The following is an 18,902-nucleotide window of genomic DNA, read 5'->3' on the forward strand; positions in this document are numbered from 1 at the left end:
TGCCTCTCTCTCTGTCTCTCTGTGTCTCTCATGAATGAATAAAGAAAATCTTCAAAAAAAAAAAAAAAGGAAAGAAATGAACTGCATAGATGAGTTTCAGTGAAAAATTTGCTTTCAATGGGAATGGATGTCACTAGTACATGAGGGTTAGGAACAACCGGATGCAGACAGAAAACAATGTTATTTGTTTCTCAGAAATACTGGGAAAACCTCCATCCTCAGACTTTGGGTTTTCTCACAGGTAAAATAGGGATGTTATAGGAAGTGACTTAGGACAGAAGGAGGCCCTGAGCCTTGTAATCCTGTTATGTGCTTGATGCCCTGAAGGGCTGCTTTAGGTGTAGGGTATTGATTAATTCTAGACAGGTCTTTAGAGGATCTATTTGAATCTTGATGGGAGGGGCACTGTGGATTGGGCCAATATCGGTTGAACATTTTCCTCATAAAAAGGATGGTAGTGGGGACTCCTGGGTGGCTCAGTGGTTGAGCATCTGCTTTTGGCTCAGGGCATGATCCCAGGATCTGAGATCAAGTCCCACATTGAGCTCCCTGCGAGGAGCCTCCTTCTCCCTCTGTCTATGTCTCCGACTCTCTCTCTTTCTGTGTCTCTCATGAATAAATAGTTTTTTTAAAAAAAGAGGATGATAGTGGGCACCCAGGTGGCTCAGTGGTTGAGCATCTGCCTTCGGCCCAGGTCATGATCCGGGGGTCCTGGGATCAAATCCCACCTCAGAAACTCCTCAGGGAGCCTGCCTCTCCCTCTGCCTATGTCTCTGCCTGTATTTGTGCGTCTCTCATTAATGAATAAACAAAATCTTTTTTAAAAAATGAGGATGGGGGGATCCCTGGGTGGCTCAGGAGTTTGGCGCCTGCCTTTGGCCCAGGGCGCAATCCTGGAGTCCCGGGATCGAGTCCCGCATCGGGCTCCCAGCATGGAGCCTGCTTCTCCCTCCTCCTGTGTCTCTGCCTCTCTCTCTCTCTCTATGTCTATCATAAATAAATAAATCTTTAAAAAAAAAAAAATGAGGATGGTAGTTGATCCAATAGAAGTGATTGCTACCCCTCACCTCAACTATAATTGCTATCAGAGACAGAGCATAGGAAAATATTAAAGTGTCATTTATTTACCCTAGTTCCCAGTTGTGGTTACTACTGTGAGATTTTAGAATCATGTTCCTCTTTTGGGAGGAAGAAATTCTACTATGACATTTTTTAAAGAAATCTCAGGCCGGTAAATAAATATTTGGGGCAGATGAACTAAGGAGAAAAGACTGTCTAATGCTCAAAGGGTCTAGACACAGGAAGTGGGTTCAGACAGGCACCCAGGGAGATTTGTTACAGAGCCATAATATTTTAACTGTTTTAGTATTCTGAGGCAGGGGCTGCTTGATAGCAGTGGGATTGAGCACTGAGAGGTGTAGCTCAGGTGTCAATAAGAACAGAGACAGATTTATTCGCAACGTGGAGAGTAGTTTCACAAAGCCAATTGAGAGGGAGGGTTGGGAAAAGCCCCTAGAGTTCCTTGGAGCCCTGCCACTGAGAATCAGGAGGACATTGAAAAAGTTGGCTAAAGAGCTGAAGGTGCCTAAAGCTCTTTTTTTTTTTTTTTTTTTTAAAGCTCTTAAATATGTAATACTGTTCTTCTCCAATGTCCTGGTTTCCTTTTTGTTTTCTCTTTTTCTTAAAGATTTATTTATTTATGGATGATAGACATAGAGAGAGACAGAGAGGTGCAGACACAGGAGGAGGGAGAAGCAGGCTCCATGCCAGGAGCCCGACGTGGGACTCGATCCTGGACTCCAGGATCGCGCCCTGGGCCAAAGGCAGGCGCCAAACTGCTGAGCCACCCAGGGATCCCAATGTCCTGGTTTCTTGAAGGAATTGCAGAAGCAAGGCTTCCATTTTTGTTTAGGGGCATTCATTTCCTGGAGTTGAATAATGAAAAATTTTAGTGGTCTTTCCTCTAGATGACTTCTCCAGGGTGTGAGCAATCTGGTTTGTTTAATTAATTAAATCTGAAGTGGACATGATGTCCCCTTTCATCTTGATGCTTTTAATTAAAAGGGAAAGATCCTGGATCACTCCACTAACAAACATAGAGTTAAGGGGCACCTGGGGGGCTCAGTCAGTTAAGCATCTGACTTTGGCTCAGGTCATGATCCCAGCATCCTTGGATTGAACCCTCCCTTGGGCTCCCTGCTCAGCAGGGAGTCTGCTTGTCCTTCTCTCTCTCTGCCCCTCCCCCTGCCTGTGCTCGCTCTCTTTCTCTCTCTGTCTCTTTCTCTCAAATATATAAAAAAAAACTTTTTAAAAATTAAAAAATAAATAGAAAGTTAAAAGCTACACAAGTAGATTCAACTTATAAAGGCTAGAAATTTCTTTAAAGACAATTGAACTTGATCATAATCATCATGAAGGGAATAACTGGTCTTCTGTGTACAAGTCTGAATTTTGTTCCAATCCACAGGATTGGGAAAACCCATCATAATTGATTGGTGGGGCCTCTAGCAAGTTTTGTAGCATCTTGCCAAAAGTTACAGGTTTTGTTGCTTTGGATTCTGTTCATGATGTTCCCATTGGGCTAGTTTCATCCAGTGTTTGACCTGGCCCTCACCAACAAGCATGTAGACCAATTGATATAAATCTGACAAACCACTTTGGGAAGTTTGAATAACTATGTTACATTCTTGAGCAAATCTATTGGGATCCTCGGTCACTATAGGGAACTTTAGGGAACTTCAGCTCAACGTTCAGCCTTCCTCCAGAGAAAATAAGAGACATTGGGTCCACTGAGGTCCTCAAAAGACTCAAGGAAGGCAAATTTTTAATAGATTCAGGGGAGGAGGTAGCAGAGGGAGCTTCAAAGGAAAAGGGAGGTGTAACTAAAGGATAGAATGAGAGTGGAGATTAAGAGGGAAGAGAAGAAAGGAAGATTGCACTAGAGGTAGGGGCTGAGCATGAGGTGGCTTCCTAGAGGCAGTTGACAAAGAAGGTAGGGGAGAGGAAGAAGAGTTCCCAGAAGCCCCTTTTCATTTTTGTAATTATCTGCTTACCTTATTTATTTGAAAAAGTGTAGGTTGTCATGAGGCGATATTACATTCCTGATAGCGTTTGAAACCTTCAAAATACCAATTAAAATAGGAAACCCGTTTAATTTTGTCAATTTTAGAACCATGGTTGTCCACCTTATCTTTGATAAAAATTCCGTTGGATGGGGCATCGCGGGTGCCTCAGCGGTTTAGGGCCATCTTTGGCCCAGGGTGTGATCCTGGAGACCCGGGATCAAGTCCCATGCCGGGCTCCATGCATGGAGCCTGCTTCTCCCTCTGCCTGTGTCTCTGCCTCTCTGTCTCTCTCTGTCTCTCCCTGTCTCTCATGATGAAAAAAAGAAAAAAAAAAAAAAAGTAAGTTCCTTTGGAAAGATCAAAGAAGGCAGTTGTGGCCATTGAAGTTCGTGATTACTTCCGGTTAAGTCAGTCCATTTCTGTTCAAATGCCCACGAGGAGGGAAAGTATTTTTCAAACATAAGTGTCTCTTCCTTCAGTTGGAATAGAGGAGTAGTATCTAGAAGTAAGATCAAGGCCATATCAGATCAAGCCCATCTCTTCCCGCTGGGTTTGCAATTGACTACCTGTAGTAGGGCAGAAAAGCTCCTTTCCAACTCCATTTTAGTGAGGCATTCCATTACTCATTTTCACAGTTGGAAGGGAAAATTTGCTTTGTTCAGGAGGTTGGCAGATGGAGACCATGGTGGATTTATGTCCAAAGACACTCTGTTAACCAGACTAAGCAGGAAGTCCTTCAGGGGAAGGAACATAGGAGTAGTGAGCATTGACATGCAGGGGAAGCAGTGCTTAATCGTTCTTGGTATGATCTCAAGGAGACCTGCTGGCATCAGGGAAGGCCACTTTCTAGTATGGTCAAACTTGATCTTCCAGAATCATCGGGTTCCTTGTTTCCCCCACATCGGAGGTCTGTTGAAATCTCAAGAAGCTACAATGAGTCAATCCTTAAGCAGGAGAGCATAGGGGAGTGAGTTAGATTTATGTAGCCAGGAGTGCTCGGCATAGCTAGAGTCTGAGAAAATCTACATCTGGAAAATAACATAGATATTCTATTAATGCAGTATATATTGAGCTTTTACTCTGTGCACACACATGATATTTTGCTGGGACCTTAGGAACATGTGAGTTAATCCTCATAATACTTTAGTGAATTCTCATAACACTCACAGTTGGTACTAAGTGTTTCATATTTTCCCTGAGAATGTAGATACCGGGCACCGCCTTTCTGTTTCTTTTTCTTCCTTAACATTGGTTGTATAAAATAGGAGCTAAATATTGATTGGAGAAACATACAAAAGCATAAACCAGAACATTATTGACTAAGAATCAAATTGGCATAAGATAAACAGGAAAATCAAATTTAAACCATACATATGGATACTCCCCACAGAACGGAGTGTTGCAAAGACTGGCAAAGTAATGGATATATGTCTTTGAGACGAAGGTTGAAGTCTGGGAACTCCAAGGGAAGAAGAAATTCAACTCACAGGGAAGAAGAAAACGAGGAAATATTTGATAAACAAATATCATCTAGGCCACTCAAAAATAATAGGCCATAGAGAACTTTTCTCAAACAGGCCTAACTATGTTCCTCCCTGTTTCTCAAACTTAGTTTATATAATAATGTAGTTACATATGGTGATAGCTTTCAGCCTGGGATAGGTTCTCTCTCTAAATTCTTTTTAGTCCGTGAAGGGGGTGAAAACGACATTTCCTGAATCTGCCCCATTTTGATTGCTTTTTCAGTCAAAATCATCTTTCTGCCAAAGTGGTCCATCATGGAGCAGTCTGGGCTTGGCCCACACTAAATGGAGGATATTTTGTTGACATAAATAAAGCACACACAGAAAAAAAAAATTTAGTATGAAATCACATGGAATCCTAAACAAGGTTAACATCATCATTTGAGGATGAGAATGTTTGCTGCCCAATACTGAGAGTGAAGGAAATGTTGAGATATTGATCAAATGTTGATTGAAAGTTAGTAATTGGAACCCTCACTAAAATGGAGTCAGGAGGTTTTCAGCAGAGGGAGATCTTAAGCCCTATCACTCATAGTCAATGGCAGTTCCAACAGGAAGGGAAGATCTTGACCTTACACAAGCTTGACCTTGGGAGCGGTTTATACCTACTATTGCAACCAAAGGCAGAGATGCTTTTCTTATCCCTCCCAGGCAACAGCCTCACCAGTGAAAACCCACCGTCCTTCAAACCATTTTACCAGAAATAATTTTTATTCTGTAACAGACTTCTCAACTTAAGCCTTGTCTCCTCAAACCAAGCACGCCTCTCTTTGTTCCCTGGACTTGCCTGCTTCTCTCTTGGCCTGCGTCTCTGCCTCTGTGTGTGTTTGTGATAAATCAATAAAATATTAAAAAAAAAAAACCCATCTTTTGGTGAAAAAATCATAGGCAGTTTTTATTTTTTAAGAAGAATTTATTTATTTATTTACTCATGAGACAGAGAGAGAGAGAGAGAGAGAAAGGCAGAGACACAGGCAGAGGGAGAAGCAGGGTCCTGGGATTCAGTCCCGGGTTGGGCTCCCTGGTAAAGGAGGAGCCTGCTTCTGACCCTCTGCCTCTCTGCCTGCTTGTGCTCTGATTTCCATTCTCTCTCTCTCTCTCTCAAATAAATAAATAAAATCTTGAAAAAGAAAAAGAAACAGAAGACACAGGAAAAGGTGTGACACCCAATGGTTCTTTAAGGAAGAGATATTTGCATTTGTAAGGGAAAGGTCCTTTCCTAAGAGTATCTCCCTTTGTGTAGCAGGAAGAGGGAGAAGATGTAAATCTTGAGAAACTCTTATCAGTGAAGAAGGCATGGATTTAAATCTGGTAACCGCACAGCCTGGGCTGCGGTGCTTTGCCGGTCACCTCCCCAGATGTTTCCCGGAGTATCAAAATAGATCATCCCCGGTCGCCTGGGTGGCTCAGCAGTTGGGTGTCTGTCTGCCTTTGGTTCAGGACGTGATCCCAGAGTCCCAGTATCGAGTCCCACATGGGGGTCCCTGCGAGAAGCCTGCTTCTCCCTCTGCCCGTCTCTGCCTCTCTGTGTCTCTCATGAAGAAGTAAATAAAATCTAAAAAAAAAAAAAAAAAAAAGTTCTTCCCCCTCGGATTCTGTCAATTGATGGTGGAAACAACAGCGTTGTTTTAAGTCAGTGCTCCAGGTGATTCTAAGTGAGGCCACAGTTAAGTAGAAAGGCTTCCTTTTAATTTCTGAGAATTGAGAGCAGGCTTCGCCTTAGGAGGGGTAATGGTCTCCACTACCCGAGTCAGGAGGGTTAGGGCCACAGCACACGGGGCCTAGGCTGTAGCTGAATCTGTGAGCATCTGGGGGAGGGGAGGGCCCTGGAAGCAGAGAAGGAAAAATCAGTTCCTGATTTCCAACTGGGAGTTCACAGCTTCTCAACAGCTCCACACCCAAAGGACTAGGAAGTTGGGCTTTTTGTGCATTTCAAAGTCCTGCCTGCAGGGGAGCAGTTTATAGGTGGAGAGACTTGGCTGCCTTTAAAGGTGTGTTCTCCTGATGCAGCTGGGACTCCTCCACGGAGATCTTGTGAGAGAGCTCGCTAGAGGCCGAGGTGGACGGAGCAGAGATGGCGGGGTCTCAGGTAAGCCTTGTGTCCCAGCTTAGAGGCCGCAGTGCCTTTTTGGCCCGAAATTCCCTGCATTTGGAGATTGCAAGTGTTGATTCCTCCAGCTCTGATATTTCTGCCTCGTGGTTTCACTTATTGTTAAAAACCTTTTCAAATCTAATACCCAAGGCTCGATCTTAGAACACTTCTCCCGCATCACCTTCTTTCCCTTCTCTCCAACGGGGCTTCCAATAAGCCACCAAAACTGTATTTATTTTTTATTTTTGAAGATTGTATTTGGGGGATGCCTGGGTGGCTCAGCGGTTTAGCGCCTGCCTTCGGCCCAGGGCTTGATCCTGGAGACCCGGGATCGAGCCCCACATCCGGCTCCCTGCATGGAGCCTGCTTCACCCTCTGCCTGTGTCTCTGCGTCTCCGTATCTCTCTCGCTCGCGCTCTCTCTCTCTGTGTATTCTCATGAATAAATAAATAAAATCTTAAAATAAAATAAAGATTGTTTTTATTCTTTCATGAGAGCCACAGAGAGAAAGGCAGAGAAATAGGTAGAGGGAGAAGCAGGTTCCATGTGGGGAGCCCGATGTGGGACTTGATCCCGGGATCACGACCTCAGCTGAAGGCAGACATCCAACCGCTGAGCCACCCAGGCATCCCAACAGTTGTACTTTAAATTACAGTTCTGCAAGCTTTGAAAATGTACCCTTGCTGACAGATCCCTAGAGAAGACATTGAGTCCAACATTCCTGGTGGTGATGGGATCCTGGGATAGCAGCCGAGGAAAGCACTTGCCCTTTAGTGGCCACCTGGATGCTTTATCAGCTCTGTGTGGGCCAGGAGTAGGAAAATGCACCAATAAATGCTATAGATATATAAGGTCCAGGATAACTCAGAATACTCTTTAAAAAGAGGAGACTTACAGTTTAGAATGTGAAAAAGATAGTGTATTTAGGGACGCCTGGGTGGCTCAGCGGTTTAGTGCTTGCCTTCAGCCCAGGGCGTGATCCTGGAGTCCCAGATTGGATTGGAGTTGCACATCCGGCTCCCTGCGTGGAGCCTGCTTCTCCTCTGTGTCTCTGCCTCTGTGTGTGTTGCATGAATAAATAAATAAAAATCTTTTTTTTTTTTAAAGATACTCCTCTTAAAAATATATTAGGTAGGGACGCCTGGGTGGCTCAGTGGTTGAGCGTCTGTCTCCGGCTCTGCCATGGTCCCGGAGTCCCAGGATCGAGTCCCACGCCGTCTCCCCTCGAGGAGCCAGATTCTCCCTCTGCCTCTGTCTCTGCCTCTCTGTCTCTCGTGAATAAATCATATAATCTTTCAAAATATGTAAATACATACTAGGTATTACAAGACAATAAAAAAAAAGACAGTGAAAGTATATGTGACCGAAATGTGTATAAATCCACTGTATTCTCGTAATTCAATTAATATTTTTTTATTTTTATTTTTTTTATTTTTTATTTTATTTATTTATTTATGATAGGCACACAGTGAGAGAGAGAGAGAGAGAGAGGCAGAGACACAGGCAGAGGGAGAAGCAGGCTCCATGCACCTGGAGCCCGACGTGGGATTCGATCCCGGGTCTCCAGGATCACGCCCTGGGCCAAAGGCAGGCGCTAAACCGCTGCGCCACCCAGGGATCCCTCAATTAATATTTTAAACACATCAGTAACAACAATCCTCTTGATGAAGTTTTGGGGAAGTTTTCTTTTTTTTTTATTATTTTTTATTTATTTATGATAGTCACACAGAGAGAGAGAGAGGCAGAGACACAAGCAGAGGGAGAAGCAGGTTCCATGCACCGGGAGCCTGATGTGGGATTCGATCCCGGGTCTCCAGGATCGTGCCCTGAGCCAATGACAGGCACCAAACCACTGCGCCACCCAGGGATCCCATTGGGGAAGTTTTCAACTATATTTCACCTATATCTCACTAATAAAGTTTTCACCTATGTTAGGTGAAGTCCTGAGCCAACAGCCAAGAAAGAATTCTTGAGACGTCCTTTTGTGCTAAATGGTGGTTCTATTAAAGCACAAGGACAGGGCCTGCGGGCAGGAGGAGTCCCCAACCTGGGCCTGTGAGGGGTGGCTGATTATTTACTGGGAGTTGGGAGGGGTTTGAGGATAGCATACTCTGTAAGGAATTTTGGAAGCAAGGTTTCCAGGACCTTGAAGGGGCTGGCAATTGTTGGGAAAAGGCCACGTATACCATCTAATAAAACCTGAGTATGAGCCCCTTCTGCTGGATAACTGTGGGTCATGTGCTGGGGGGATGATTGCCAACACCTACCTTGGGGGTGTAGAAATAAAGGACATTTCTAAAAGAATTTTCAAAGGTTAAAGTAGACTTACAGGCTCCTAGGGGTCAGGCTAAGATTGCCTTTTGCCCTAGGCAAAGTGTGACCATCAAGACAGTTGAGTCCGGATTGGAATGTCCCTCTGCCTGTTTCAGGACTTGTCAATGTGCTGGCCCTGGCTCATCATTTGTCCTCAGCTAGCCCTCTGTTCCCCCATCTCTTTAGGCACTGCTACTAGTTTGTTCCCTACAGCTAATGTTACCTTCCTTTCCTTGGCTTACTCCTCTCTGCCAGACTTCTTCCTATAAAATTCATACTTTCCTTCTTATGTTTCCAAAGATCTTAGGTTTACTGAAGGATGTGCAGAAACTATCACATTTATTTATTTATGCATTTATTATTTTTAAATAAAATTTTTATTTATTTATGATAGTCACAGAGAGAGAGAGAGAGAGAGAGGCAGAGACACAGGCAGAGGGAGAAGCAGGCGTCACACAGAGAGCCTGACCTTGGACTCGACCCAGGGTCTCCAGGATCACACCCCGGGCCGCAGGCAGCGCTAAACCGCTGTGCCACCGGGGCTGCCCAGAAACCGCTTTTTGCAACAAAAATTGATCAACATACCTTTTTGATCCTTAGCTCCAGGCCCACATCACATTAGCTTCCAATGGACAGGGAAGACTCTCACCTTCCTGTAGTGAGATATTTACTTCTGGGAGTGGACCTCCATCTGGTGGGTTTCAATGTTACTCCACCCTTAGTGTCATAGTTAGCCTTTTTTTTTTTTTTTAAATTTTATTTTATATATTTATTCCTCAGAGAGAGGCAAAGACATAGAGAGAGGGAGAAGCAGGCTGCCTATGGGTAGCCTGATGTTGGACTCCCCCTGGGATCAGGACCTGAGAAAAAGGCTGGTGCTCAATCACCTATCCCCCCTAGCACCCCTAGAGTTACTTTCTATTTACTTCTTTGAAATAAAAAAACAAACAAACAAACAAACCAACCACACAAGAATCATAATTCACATATTTCAGTCTTAAAATCCTGAAAGATTATAGAACTACAGATAGAAACTATACCCGTGTGTGGATGTCACAGAAAGGAAACTTGATTTGCTGCCTCACAGATCACTGAGAATAACTTCCTAAGCAGAGACTCACAGAGCAAGGGGGAAAGGTTTTCTGTTGTTTAGGGTTAGGCTGGATATTTAGAAAGAGGGGCCTTGTCATCGTCTGTAGAACTGGGCAGAAACCCCACATGCATCTGAAGACAGCATTTCTACACATACTTGGGTTATATAACTGAGGTTTGTGCTCCTCCTTGCTGGAGACTTTGGTAATAAATGAGGTAAGAGACAATTTTGGTTACTCCACAGGTTACTGTTTGTTTCAACTGTAGAGGGTGAGTCAGGGGTTTAGCTCAAATTGGGCTGGTCCAGGCTGTTCCTCAGGGGGATGTAGTTCTGGAATGTTGCTGAGGTCCAGAACCTTGAGGTCTTTGGTGCAAAAACGTGTTTGTATTAAAGATGAGGACAGGACCAATGAGTAGAAAGAGTTGCAGCTGCTGCAGCAGCCTGCTGCCTGCTGGCTCCAATTGCCCAGGGATTGTGAGGAGCAACTGATTACACATTCTGCTGTTGGGGCAAGTGCAGAGTAAGGGAGTTCCAAATGGCTTTTCATATGCTAAAAAACACTCAACAGGATACAATGGCCCCGTTACTGTCAAACTAAGGTTGTTTGTCCCTCTAGGAAGGTATTCACCTTGAGAAAGTTGAGGACTTCCTCCAGGAGCTTTATACTCTAACTGACTCAAGTATTTGTCAATGGGCTGCGTTTTACAGGGTCATTTAATGTCATATACCTTTCTTTTTTTTCTTTTTTTTTTTTAATTTTTTTTATTTATTTATGATAGGCACACAGTGAGAGAGAGAGAGGCAGAGACACAGGCAGAGGGAGAAGCAGGCTCCATGCACCGGAAGCCCGACGTGGGATTCGATCCCGGGTCTCCAGGATCGCGCCCTGGGCCAAAGGCAGGCGCCAAACCGCTGCGCCACCCAGGGATCCCTCATATACCTTTCTTTCTGCCTTTTTTCCCCACATCAAGATCAGTCCTTTCCTTTTGGTGGATAGTTTCTATTTCCATCACAGGAGACTCTGCCCATGGGGTGTTTTGCCTCAAGTAAAAGATGTGGTGGAAAGAGAGGTTAGTAAATGTGGGACCAAGGTTGGAGGGTACAAGCTGGTAAACACCTGAAGGTCAGGTCTTGGGGTCTAGCTGATGACACTAACTCCCTCCTTCATCACTTGGGCCATAATGAACTGTGCCTATGACCACTCGGTAATTGGTATTTATTGCAGCGACTGCTGACATTCAGGGATGTGGCCATAGAATTCTCTCAGGAGGAGTGGACATGCCTGAACCACACTCAGCGGAAACTCTACAGGGATGTGATGTTAGAGAACTACGGACACCTCCTCTTCTTGGGTGAGGATCACTCCTTCCAGATTTTCCATACCACACTCAGGGTTTCCTTCCTTCCTTTGAAGACTGTCTGTGTCTTGGAAGATTCCTCTTTGAATGACTGGAATGTGGATCTGGGCAGTAAAGGGAAAAAGTAGTGTTTTATAGACGTAGACAAAAGTCTTCAATTGCTTCCTTTCAGCTTTAATTTCCTCTTCCTCAAGGTAACATCATCACTTCTGTAGATGCGTGGGAATTCTGTACAGTGAGTGGCAGAAAATAGTATACCCCGTAACTTAAACTCCAACTTACACCTTTTATTCTTGTGTCTAGTACTTGGCTGTGGAGGACAATTCTGAACACTGGACATCTCTCCTGTGTGTTCTAAAGGGGCAGCTGGGCAACAGCCTTCAGGAAATCATTTTCTTGAATCTACAGTGTCTTTTTCTCTTCTCTACTGAGTATGAGGGTGGATTGAAAGTTAGCATCACCAACAATACTCATCCCTTTTTTCTAATAAACAGGTCTCATTGTGTCAAAGCCAGACCTGGTCTCCTTTTTGGAGCAAAAGAAGGAACCTTGGAGTGTGAAGAGAAAGAAGAGAGTAACCATCCATCCAGGTAAGTGGAAATGAATGAGGCAGATGACAGAGGTGCGGTCCACATGTGAAGGGGGAAGAGAGACCTTAAACTGTGGTGGGAGTAGTTCTCCTTGAAAGGATACACTCTTGAGAAACCTAGTTTATATTTTTCTCCCTGTCACAGAGGGACATGTGCTATCCAACATTATCAAGCTCTTAGCTTCTCTAAGGATTCTCCTTCAGCTCCACTGATGGTCCATCACTTCCACAGGGAGGGCCAGGAGACTCCCCTGGGAGTGGGAGGGTCTCCATAATCTGAGAGGTTCTCCATTGCTGTGAGGGTCCTGGGGAAGTCTCCCTGTTTCTCAGGATCCATAGCCTTAGCCCTTTGTAAGTTCTGTTTTGCCTCATGTGAGAAGGATGTCGGGGTAGTGGTGGGCATACTGGGGTTGGTGCAGAAATCCTGGGAACACTGGAGACAGGTACCACGTTTTCTGGCTTATGCATTCCAATGTTATGGAGGCTTTAATCTTGATTGTACAAAATTGACACTCAGTAATTTCATCAGATAACAAAGCACCTCCCTAAAATAAGAAAATCTAATCATTTATTTCACTCTGGATGTTAATTTTTCTTTGTATGAACTGAAATTAGGATATAGCAGTGTGTTCCATTCCTCAGTGGTGAAATAATGTAACGTATCTGTTTGTATCCTAGAATTCCTACCTAAATTAATGCCATGAGGGAGCTAGAACATTTAGACCTTAGAACTTGAAGCCTATAATAAATTCTCAATTTTTACCTTCTTTCTTAATACTTGCATCATTGTATGAATTTATCTTGTATGACAGGAATTTCTTTTTATTTTGTCAAGTGTGTTTTCACTTTCTTATTAGTTATATATGAGATTCATCTGTTATTTATTAGATCAAAAGTTCTATATGACATGGCATGTGAGGTAGAGGGATGTCTGGGTGGCCAGTCAGTTGGTCTCAGGTCATGATCTTGGAGTCCTGGGGCTCAGCCCTCCTACCCCCAATGGGATCCCTGCTCAGTGGGGAGTCTGCTTCTCCCTGTGCCCTTCCCCAGCTGCGCTCTCTCTCTCTCATTCTCTCTCAAATACATGGATAAAGTCTTAAAAAAAGAAAAAAAGCAGTGAGGTATAATTCGTATAATTCCTGTATTTTAAAGAAAGCTTTTGTTCATAAATGTAATTTCACTTCAGTGACAATTAGTCATTGGATTTTTCTTCTACTTTCCTTGGAGTATATATGAATTTTTCCAAATATGTATTTTATGTATAGTGGATTTAGCATATTTTGCAACTTTCTTGGTGTTTATTTAGAAATGAAGATGTTGTTTATTTCCTTGGTTTTAAGGAGTGGGTTGTGGCCTTAAATTCTCTGTTCAAGGAGGGATATATTAATAAAATAATACATTTGTATAATGCCTTTTTAAGTGGTTATTCATATGATTTTCACTTACAGCTTTTAATGATTGATTTTAATGAATATTCTTTACAATACTGTGGTCAGTGAAAATCTGCCAATAATTCATGCCTATTTTTTATGATACAGAGATAGAGTTTAAAATTAGTTTTATAGAAAGTTTCCTTGAGAATAATGCATCTGGGGCAGCCCAGGTGGCTCAGCGATTTAGCGCTACCTTCAGCCCAGGGCCTGATCCTGGGACCCGGGATCGAGTCTCGCGTCGGGCTCCCTGCATAAAGCCTGCTTCTCCCTCTGCCTGTGTCTCGGCCTCTCTCTCTGTGTCTCTCATGAATAAATAAATATAATATTTTTTAAAAAAACAGAATAATGCATCTGTTTGGTTTTTTTTTTGAAAGATTTTATTTATTTATTTCTTCATGAGAGATGGAGAGAGAGGCAGAGACACAAGCAGAGGGAGAAGCAGGCTCCAGGCAGGGAGCCCCATGTGGGGATGTGGACTGAATTCTAGGACTCCAGGATTACACCCTGGCCTGAAAGCAGACGCTAAACTGCTGAGCCACCCCGGGATCCTGTATTTTAATGCATGTATTTTAATGTAGCTTTTCTCGGGCTAAATTTTGTCTTATTCTGGCTTTGTAATTCCATAACAATGTGCTTCCTTTTGTCTGGGACTTTCCACTACATTAGTTAGTTGTGGTTTTGGTTTTACTTGTGTATTTAGTTACACCATGACCATTTTCTTTTTCTTTTAATTTTTCCATAAGATTTTTTATCTATTCATTTGAGATAGACAGAAAGAGCAAATGAGAGCATAGCACAGGGGAGGACCAGAGGGAAAGGGAGAAGCATAGTCCGCGCTGAGCAGGGAGCCTGACCTGGGCTCAATCCCAGGACCCTCTGATCAGGATGTGAGCTGAAAGCAGACACAGAACCGACTGAGCCATCCAGGTGCCCCAAGGATGACAGTTTTCAAGTACAGAGTTCAGAGACCATCTGAAGGATCATGACCATGATCTGAACCGAAATTAAGAGTCCGATGCCTAACGTGATTCCTTCCTCTGCTTCACCTCTGTAGTCTCTTTCTTGTTTGAACAAGAAACAAGACTTTCTTGTTTGTCTGAGCAGCCACCACAATGCATCCAGAGGGTGCTGTCGTTCCCTCTGCCTCCATGTCATGTGTGACAGAAACAAGTCCCTCAGGCAGCAGCCAAGAATCCATATCCCCGAACCTACAGGTCACTCGTTTCTTTCTCTCCTGAGGAGAGGTACGAGTTTTTTCACAGGGTGGCCTTCATGTGTCAGGGTGGGTGAGCTGCTGCTGTTGTGGGCAAGTGTCACAAACTTTCTTAGTCTCTTTGATGTGGCTCTTCTTCATCTGTTCCTGCCTGGGGGTGCTATGTTTTCCTAACTGGCTTCTGGAGCACTGAAAAAAGTAATTTGGTCAATTTTTGTTGTCATGGAAGAGCAAATCCTGGTGGTTCCTATGTCTCCAGATTCATCTGAAGTGCTATACTGGGTATTAAGTTTACACATTAGAATTTTAACATATATGCATGTGTGTTCGCTAAGTGGGATGTCTTATTTTAAATCTTTTAGTTGGAAAAAAAAGAAAAATAAATAAATAAATAAATCTTTTAGTTGGGATGTGGAGATGCCTGGGTGGCCCAGCGGTTGAGCGCCTGCCTTCACCCCAGGGCATGATCCTGAGTCCTGAGATCGAGTCCCACATTTTGCTCCCTGAATGGAGCCTGCTTCTCCCTCTGCCTGCGTCTCTGCCTCTCTCTCTGTGTCATTCTTGAATAAATAAGTAAATCTTAGAAAAATGAATATTCAATCTTTTAATTGTGTCTTTCCATAACACCCAGGGTTGTTGGCCAAGACAGGCAAAGAAGATTCATTCCATAGAGTGATAGGGGAGGATGTGGAATCTGTAGTCCTAAGTTTTTATACTTAATGACTGGGATTGATGGGGTCATGGAGGACAGGAGGGATGTGATGATGGATATAAGCATACTGGGACAGTTGCCCATAATGGAGTCTTTACTGCCAGAAGAGATCAGAGATATAAAACAATTTTTGGAGAATCCCACTTTAATTCAGTTATATTTTCAGGATGATGTATTTGAGTGCAAGGACCCACATCCACTTTTAAACCTACATATTTTCTGAGGACATTTGGAAATTTTGGAAAGTCACCTAGTCCAAATTAATGAAGTTACCTTTAGTGAAAGTAATCATTCAAACCATTTGAAATATAAAGTTGGATAAATCATGCACTGAAAAAAAAAGAAAAAAAAATCATGCACTGAAATATTTCTGAAAGTCAAACACTTAAAAATTAAGATAAAAATTCTAAATTTGATTGATTTGAGAACTCCTTTTCAGTGGATTCATTGTTCTCCCACCAGCATGTAATCCCTCCTTATTCCAAAGTCTCTAATTTTGATAAACACAGGATGGTCTTTATCCAAATATCACTGTAAAGTAGTTGAGACATAATACTTGGTACAAGTATTCATGTGTTCTGAACTTTGGAAGATCTTTAGTGAGGACTTTATCTTCCATAATTACAGATGTATTTGTTTTTAAAAAAGACGTTATTTACTTGAGATAGAGAGCACAGGCAGGTATAGCAGGTGGGAGGGGGGATAGACAGAGAGGAAGAAGGAGACTCCCTGCAGAGTAGGGAGCCTGGTGGCAGAGCTTGATTTCAGGACCCCCGGGATCATGACCCTAGCTGATATAAGATGCTTAACCAACTGAGCCACCCCGGTGCCCATACAGAGAAACAGTATAAAAGTAATAAAGGTGGGAATGTCTAATAAAGCTCAAATCTCATTGTATATCCTGTACCCTCGCTGGAGAAAGGACTTCCAAATGTAGCAACTAGAGCAAAGATTTTGGTTGTGTTCAGCACTCAATAGCAGAGATTTTATAACAGAAGAAACCTCTCTAATGTCTAAAATGTGGCAAAGCCTTTAACTACCACCCTAAGCCTAACAACCTAATATAAGACATAATGAGGGGATGGCTGACAAATGTACAATAAAATTTGAGAAAAACTTCATGCAAAACTACAAACTTTGTCAACAGAGAGGTACATAGTGGAGAGATGTGCATAGTGGAGCAGAGGGTGCATAGTGAGGGGAAGCCCTTAAATGTAAAGAATGTGCAAGGCATTTAATTCATAACCAGAACTATTCAACATGAGGTAATGCATCCTGTGGAATAATTTAGAGTTGTTAAGAATAGTGTCCACATCTATGCCTGGAACTGCACTCTTACTGAACATCAGTAAGATAACAAAGCATACTGGGCAGAAACCATAGAAATATGGGATCCCTGGGTGGCTGAGCAGTTTAGCACCTGCCTTCGGCCCAGGGCATGATCCTGGAGTCCTGGGATCGAGTCCCACATCAGGCTCCCTGAATGGAGCCTGCTTCTCCCTCTGCCTGTGCATCTACCTCTCTCTCTGTGTATCTCTCATGAGTAAATAAATAAAATCTTAAAAAAAAAAAAAAAAGAAATGTAAAATTGATGCAAGACCTTTGGTTTTACTACATACTTCAGAAAAACATCTTTATAAAGGATAAAAACATTAAGGATATAAAAAATTGGTAAGTTGTGAGATGGAAAGGAAATCTAAATAACATCAGAATTCACAGAAGAAAGCAGTAAGTCAATATCCCTTTTCAGGCATGATCTGAAATCAAAGTATTTATTATAGAGAAAAATCCAAAGTTAAAACACACAGATCACTCACATTTTAGCCTTGGACAATGCAAGTGTTAGGGGCACCACCTCTTTACAGTTGAAAACCTGTGTGGGTCAGCCCCGGTGGGGCAGTGGTTTAAGCTACGCCTGCAGCCCAGGGCGTGTCCTGGAGACCCTGGATTGAGTCCCAGGTCAGGCTCTCTGCATGGAGCCTGCTTCTCACTCTGCCTGTGTCTCTGCCTCTCTCTCTCTCTGCATCTCTATGAATAAATAAATAAATAAATCTTTAAAAAAAGAAAAGAAAAGCAAACCTGTGTGTATCTTTTGAGAGCCCCAAATTGAAAACCACACCTGTTTTGTCATGGAAATAACCTGTTGTTGACCTCAGAAGCCTCACCTGGAACATAAACAGTCAATCATCGCAGTTTTTGGTATGTATTCCTGTATTATATATGGTATTTTTTATAATAATGTTAGCTTGAGAATAGAAAATCTTAAGGTGAAGACAAAACACATTTATAGTACTGTACTGTATTCATGTATTGTTACATATATATGGACCTCCGCTGTTGAAACCCGGTATTCAGCGGTCCTCTGTATCTGTTAATATCCCTGTCAGGATGGAGAGGAGATGGTTGTCTGAAGAGAGATTATTATTTTTGGTGTGTCTCCTGTTTTCTTTTGACCATATTTGACATTTTTGCATGGCAGATGTTAATTTTACTCTGAAATCCTCTCATCCCAAGGCTTTATCATTTGTGTACATGTAAGATGATTTGGTGGCTGCTGTCTCACAGACATGCAGGGCTCTGGTATGAGGGGGACTTCATTCCTACCTACTTTAACATGGAAGATTAAGGACATTATAATGTACAATTAATGAAGAAAGTCCACATGGAGATGCTGCTTGTGGCTGACCTGTAAGTGTGATCGAAGTCCCGAGGAAGTAAGTGTCCAGGGCACCTTTCCTTGCATTAAAGTACGACAGAAAATAAATAAATAAATAAATAAAGTACGACAGAGAAACACTCTGAATTTTAAATAGTTTTTCCATTTGCATTTAAAAATTTTTTTAAAAATTTATTTCTGATAGTCACAGAGAGAGAGAGAGAGGCAGAGACATTGGCAGAGGGACAAGCAGGCTCCATGCACCGGGAGCCCGATGTGGGATTCGATCCCGGGTCTCCAGGATCGCACCCTGGGTCAAAGGCCGACACTAAACCACTGGGTAACCCAGGGATCCCAACATTTGCATTTTAAGGAGAGTACAGTGGCAGTTTATTAAAAGCTGGATGTATCTTCATGATAGCAATTGATCCAAGTCAAGAATATTAGTTATGCAGTGGAAATAATGAGATTTTCACAGGTACCTGAGGGACGTATAACCAACTCTTCCGTAACCTGTTTTTTATTAAAGATTTTATTTACTTATTCATGAAAGGCACACGGAGAGAGGCAGAGACACAGGCAGAGGAGAAAGAGGCTGTGTGCAGGGATCATGTCCTGAGCCGGAGGCAAACGCCCAACCAATGAGCCACCCAGGTGCCTCCCATAACCTGTATTAATGTCTTGTATGAATTTCATAACTATCTTGAAAAAATATTTAAACATGTTCCAATTCACTTTCATCTGGATTCCATTCATTGTACAATGTGAACAGAGTGTATCTGGGGAGATCTCAGGAAGCTCAAGGAGAGTATTGAGAGAAGGCAGAGACAGAACTGCGGGAAGCTGAGGAAGACT

The 18,902-nt window shown here is 42.9% G+C and overlaps 1 protein-coding gene across 1 annotated transcript in view; it reads left to right on the forward strand.

Annotated features, from left to right (window-relative positions):
• LOC140600289 (uncharacterized) overlaps positions 1-18,902 on the forward strand; it is a 75,346-nt gene that overhangs the window by 43,346 nt on the left and 13,098 nt on the right. Inside the window, 3 exon segments of the mRNA XM_072768454.1 lie at positions 6,599-6,677; positions 11,312-11,438; positions 11,939-12,034. Of these exon segments, the coding sequence (XP_072624555.1) occupies positions 6,663-6,677; positions 11,312-11,438; positions 11,939-12,034 (238 nt within the window). The 5' untranslated portion in view covers positions 6,599-6,662.

Source organism: Canis lupus, chromosome 1, assembly GCF_048164855.1.
Source record: "Canis lupus baileyi chromosome 1, mCanLup2.hap1, whole genome shotgun sequence".
Classification (NCBI taxonomy): Eukaryota; Metazoa; Chordata; class Mammalia; order Carnivora; family Canidae; genus Canis; species Canis lupus.